The sequence below is a fragment of the Gossypium raimondii genome, chromosome 10, assembly GCF_025698545.1.
Source record: "Gossypium raimondii isolate GPD5lz chromosome 10, ASM2569854v1, whole genome shotgun sequence".
In the NCBI taxonomy this organism is placed as follows: Eukaryota; Viridiplantae; Streptophyta; class Magnoliopsida; order Malvales; family Malvaceae; genus Gossypium; species Gossypium raimondii.
The window spans coordinates 51,511,637-51,517,154 of NC_068574.1; the positions used below are offsets into that span (position 1 = coordinate 51,511,637).

The 5,518-nt window shown below is 35.1% G+C and overlaps 1 protein-coding gene across 1 annotated transcript; it reads left to right on the plus strand.

Moving 5' to 3' along the window:
- Positions 1 to 3,777: 3,777 nt before the first annotated feature.
- Positions 3,778 to 5,143, plus strand: LOC105778318 (U-box domain-containing protein 4). Its single transcript, XM_012602004.2, has one exon. The coding sequence runs from the start codon at positions 3,993 to 3,995 to the stop codon at positions 4,953 to 4,955; it is 963 nt and encodes a 320-aa protein (XP_012457458.2). The 5' UTR covers positions 3,778 to 3,992; the 3' UTR covers positions 4,956 to 5,143.
- The last annotated feature ends 375 nt before the right edge of the window (positions 5,144 to 5,518 follow it).

Consider the following 5,518-nt stretch of genomic DNA (forward strand, 5'->3'; position numbering starts at 1 on the left):
TACGAATCATATCTCAATTATCACAATAATGGCATGATTTGTATATGTCATGCACAACCAATATTGCTATAAAATCACATATCATAAGAGTTGGTAAGTATACATAATTTCACAACAATCATCAAGTCACATCAATTATAACATACATTCACAAAATAATCAATTCAAGGTACTTATTTGTATTTTCCTCTTTATTACGGATTTAGCATATCTTTATGAATACATAAGGTATTCTCAATATTTCACATTATGGAGCTCTTATCAAGTTTTCAATCTTAAATAAATATGTATATAATATTTGAAGATAAGTCTATATGCAAATTTTCTAATAAGTTAAATCCACACCTAATGATAAGCCTTTCCACTAGATCTAAACTCCGATCTTTAGTGATGGGACAAAAAGACAGATCTCCCACTTGATCTAATTTAAAAGATGATTTATTAAAGAAATACAATTATTAGTCTTGGCTATGAATTCAATCTCTAACTCTTAAGAGTTTAAGTAAAGAACTTACTATTGTTTCATTTTTATGAATAAATCCAGTTGGTTTCTTATGGGTATAGAGAATCCTAAAAATCAAGTCAACCCTTCAAAAATAATCACGTAAAAATCAGCCCTTATACACGGTTATAAGTAATGGAGAAATTGATATGATTTTTCCCCATAGATACTTACGTTACTAAGATTAAGTTGGAGAGATCAACAATCGATGGAATAATCGTTCGATAGAGGAAATTTATCTAAGGAGGAGTTCAACATCCAAATAAAAAAGAGAATAGACTAGAATATATAAATAATCTATAAATTTAAGAGAGGAGGATTAGTAGATCAATTATCACTAAAGAAGTGAAGAAAAAATAAAAAATAGTGATTAACAACGGTGGTGGTGTGGTGGCGGCACGGCGGTGGTATGGTGGTGGTGAAGTGTGGATGAGGCTTGGAAGAGAGGGGAACCTTTGTGATGTCATGGTGGTTGTTAGGTGAGAATATGGTGGTCGATGGTGGTGTTTTAGTGGCAAATAGTAAAAATATGGTGGTTGAAGGAGGAGGAAAAAAAGAGAAAATATGTGAGAAAAGTAAAATGAAAAACAAATGGGAATTTAGGAGTGTCTAGGTGCATGGGACGACAATGGTATGGTAAGGGAGGGAAAATGGCAACAAGGGGGACAAGGGCAAGAAAAGTGGATCAAGGGAGTGAAAACGGGGCTATTGGGGAAGGTTGATAGATAAAAAAGGTAAGAATCCTCCATTGCATGGTAACTAAGAGTGGACGGTAATGGAAACTTTGACCAAGATTTTATGAGCCAAAAATTTAACAAAAATGATGAGGATATGGGGAATTTATTATAGGACCTAATGGAATCTAATTATACTCTTAACCACTAGGTCAACTCACTTGCTTATTAACACTTTTACAACATTTTTTTTGACGTAAAACACTTTTACAACATTTATTTGAAAACATGGTGTGACATTTACTAAGGTTTGAAGCAAAATTGTACTAAATAGAAAATAATGTGAGGGAAGGAATTTGGACTCAGGTCTTTAAGGACAACTCCACCACTACTTAATCATTAGACTTGATACCTATTTATTATCAAAATACGCAAAGGTCGTCTTAAAAAAATTCGGGCATGAACACTCTCGGTTCATTAACCTAATTTCTACTAACTCGATTTTTGGGATGTGACATGATGCATTATAAATGCCATACATAAGTTTGAGGATCATGGGGAAAAACTAAGAGGCTTCCCAATATAATCAACTTATTCTTTTTCTCCATTTCCATCGAACCCGATATCGTTTACCTTCCTTCTTATATGAGGCCGGGACCAAATTGGATGCAAGAGAACTCTTAGGTGGGATCAATTGTGATGGTGTATTAAAGGTGAAGCTCCTTTCGGGGTGACAACAATTGTTGTTATTAAACAACTCATTAATAACTAGAACTGCTGTCGCGCCGACTCGAGTTTTATCTCTACTCCAACGAAACATCTGCTCTCCCCTTAAGAGTCATTTTGCATCCAACTCAGTCCCGGGCTTTGGATAAGAAGGAAGGTTAAAGATACTGCCTTAGGAGGAGATGAAGAAAAAAGTTAAGTTGATTATACCAGAAATCCCCTTTGTTTTTCCCTATGATTATGACCTCAATCTTATGTATGGTGTCTATAAGCCATCATGTCCGGGCATTTCCAAAACTTGAACTTGTGACCACGTAACCACTGTTAGCTAGCTTCCAAGTTATACTCCAACCCGTGGCTACATAACGACCGTCGACTAGGACCTTTACATACACTTCAACTCATCACCTCAGAACCTGACTTCCATAGGATGAGTTTCTAAGGTAATAGTCCCATCCCGACAGGACATAGGAAATGTGTGCGTCTCCGAGCATTTTCACATCCCTGGTAAGTCAAATTTACTTTTAAGTTTTTATAGTATTTACCTCAAACCCTAAAATAGAAAAAAAATCTTAAACTTGTAAAAACCCTAAAAATATAAACATTTAAAACCTTAAAAACCAAAAACCCTAACAAACCAAAAAATTGTAAAATCCCAAAAAAACCTAAAAGACCTAAACCTAAAACCTCAAAACCTAAAAACACCCAAACTCTAACCTTAACTAACCTAACCCTAAGAAAAGGCCCTAAAGAAAAAAATTGCCTAATGAGGGAGAAAGGAAAACACGTCCAGTTGGGCACGTTTTCCTGCTGATTGTGTAGAAAAAATGTCCAGCTAAACGTGTTTTCACACTCTCTCTTTGAAAACGACCTATTTTTCTAATTAAAAAAAACCTATTTTAAAAATTTATTTTTTTCTGCATTTTTGGCTAATATTCCCATTAAATTTGTTAAGTTAAATTTTACTATTTTCCAAAACTTTATGTGACAAACTTATTATCAAATGTGTATTGTCATATCAACTTGTTTGTTTTCAGGTGATACTCGCAAAAGAGTTGCATAATTTTAGTCAAAGGTGGATACAAAAGGGCAAGCAAGGGCTCCCCCAAAGGAAAAAAAGAAATTGCTTTTTAGTCACTTTATAAAATACAAAATTAGAAGCTTATATATTGTATATGTTAAAATTGCACTTTATCCATAAAAATGAAAATATTTTATTTAGTCCCTTCAAAATTGATGAAATTATAAGTTAATACAAGATAATTGATAAAATTACACTTTGATGTATTAAAAAATTAAAATTCAATTCTAGACCCTTAAAAATTTCTACATTCACACTTGATTTTTACTTAAAGTATTTAATGACAGATGTTTGAATTGAAATTGTATTTAAAACAAATATATATAACAACTAAAATATCAAATTGTTGAATTGAGACTATATCCAGAACTTCCGTACATGACTAATATCAAAAGTTGACCTAGTAAATTGAGCTGCTAGCATTTGAGTTGGCACTAAAATTTCTAAAATTAAAAAAATAAAAAAATAAAAATATATTAAAATAGTTCATAAATCCATGTATTCTTTATAAAATTAAAATTAATTCTTATACTTTTATTTTTAAGAATTTAATCGGTTTACCTTTTAAATTTTAAAATTTAAGTTTAACTATTTTGTAAAATACATAAATTTATGACAAATAAAAACACTAAATCTTAAAAATAAATATATAAAAACATAAAATATTTTAATAATATACATAGTAAACAATGTATACCTTCAAAAAACCAAAATTTATTCTTCCAAATACAATCCTGTTTAAAACATTCAATTATCCGCCGTCACCAGTCCAGATATCATTCAAACATTAGATCTTTTCCAATAAATATTATTTTTAAGAAATGTCATAAAATAGTCGAGAACTCCATTAATAACTGCAACTTGAACCAATAAATACCATCTCCATCATCTCCACTAAGTCAAAACAATCCCTCTTCTGATTTAAATTCTCTTCTGATCTTATCCCAACACTCCCCCCCCCCCCCCCAAAAAAGAAAAAAGAAAAAAAGAAAACACCAAACACAAATCAATGGAGGATAAGCGACGAACAGCTCGAAACCTTGTAGCTAAACTAAGTTCAGTTTCCGAACGGACCCGAAACGAAGCTTTGGCCGAATTACGACTGATTTCCAGGCAGGATCCGGAGAGCCGACCGTTAATAGCCGACGCCGGCGCCGTTCCTTACCTTTCCGAGACCCTTTACTCTTCTTCTCCGGCAATACAAGAAAACGCCGCCGCTACTTTATTGAACTTGTCGATTACTTCGCGCGATTCTCTCATGTCCACACGGGGTCTCCTCGATGCGTTATCTCACGCTCTGAGCAATTCGGCTTCACAGGGGGCGGTTCAGTCGTGCGCCGCCACGCTTCACAGCATACTAATCGCTGACGAGTCTTCCCGTCCGATAATCGGGTCGAAACGCGATATCCTTTACACGCTGTTGTCGATCATCGGTGATGAACACGCGCCGGCTCGTTCGATTAAGGACGCGTTGAAAGCGTTGTTCGGGATCGCGCTTTACCAGTTGAATCGGGCGAGCTTGGTGGGTCTGGGAGCGGTTCCAGCTTTGATGTCATTGATAGTTAGGGATGCTAGGAAGGGGATCGTGGAGGATGCGACGGCGGTGCTGGCGCAGATCGCGGGATGCGAAGAGAGCGAAGAAGCAATGAGGAAAGCGGGTGGGTTGGAGGTATTGGGTGATTTGTTGGATGAAAAGACGGCGGCAAGTACAAGAATGAGGGAAAACGCGGTGGGTGCGCTGCTGAACTTGGCCCGGTGCGGCGGCGAACGGGGGAGGAAAGAAGTAAGAGAAATGGGGGTTAAAGTAATGGATGTGATTAGAGAGGTGGGTGAGAATGGAAGTCCCAAAGGGAAGGCTAAGGCTGTGGAGTTATTGAAATTTGTTGTTGATGGAAATGAAAATGAAAATGAGGTGAGGGAATTAAGGTTGAAATTTAACAGTATGGATGATTTCATCGATCATTCTATTTGAGTTGTTATAGAATTTATTCATTTCAATTGAAAACCATTTGCAGTTCAGATTTAGGGAAGTCATTGATATCATAGAACACAAGTTTATGATTGTTGAACTCGGAATCTGCTATCCACAATATCACTTGCTTTTCTCCATTTTGTTCCAGTAAAATTTTGGGACTTAATTCAATTACTTTCATTTCTTCATCTTCTTTTCTATTTTGTATTATGTGTAATCTTATATTTATGAAAAATCTTGACTACCCTCATGAATTGTTTACAATATCTTTTCGGGGAAAGTTAGATATATCGAGTTTGAATCTTAGCATTAAATTAAAGAAACATAAATGCATTTTGTCCCTGTCAACAAAAATAAAGAATATGGATTATATTACTTAAAAAAAGAAGAAGCTGGCTTTGAGTAAGAATTTTGAAATATTTATCGAAATAAATTGATTTTGCAGAGAGAGGGTGAAAGCATGTCTGCACTTTCCAAGTGAAATTGTGCCTAGTTAAGGGTGAGTTTGGATGGGCGGTGCGTTTACTTGCGGTTAGTGTAAAAACAGCGGTGGCAGTGAGATT

Coding starts and splice junctions, on each gene's coding strand:
- LOC105778318 (XM_012602004.2), top strand. CDS start 3,993: ATGGAGGATAAGCGACGAACAGCTCGAAACCTTGTAGCTAAACTAAGT.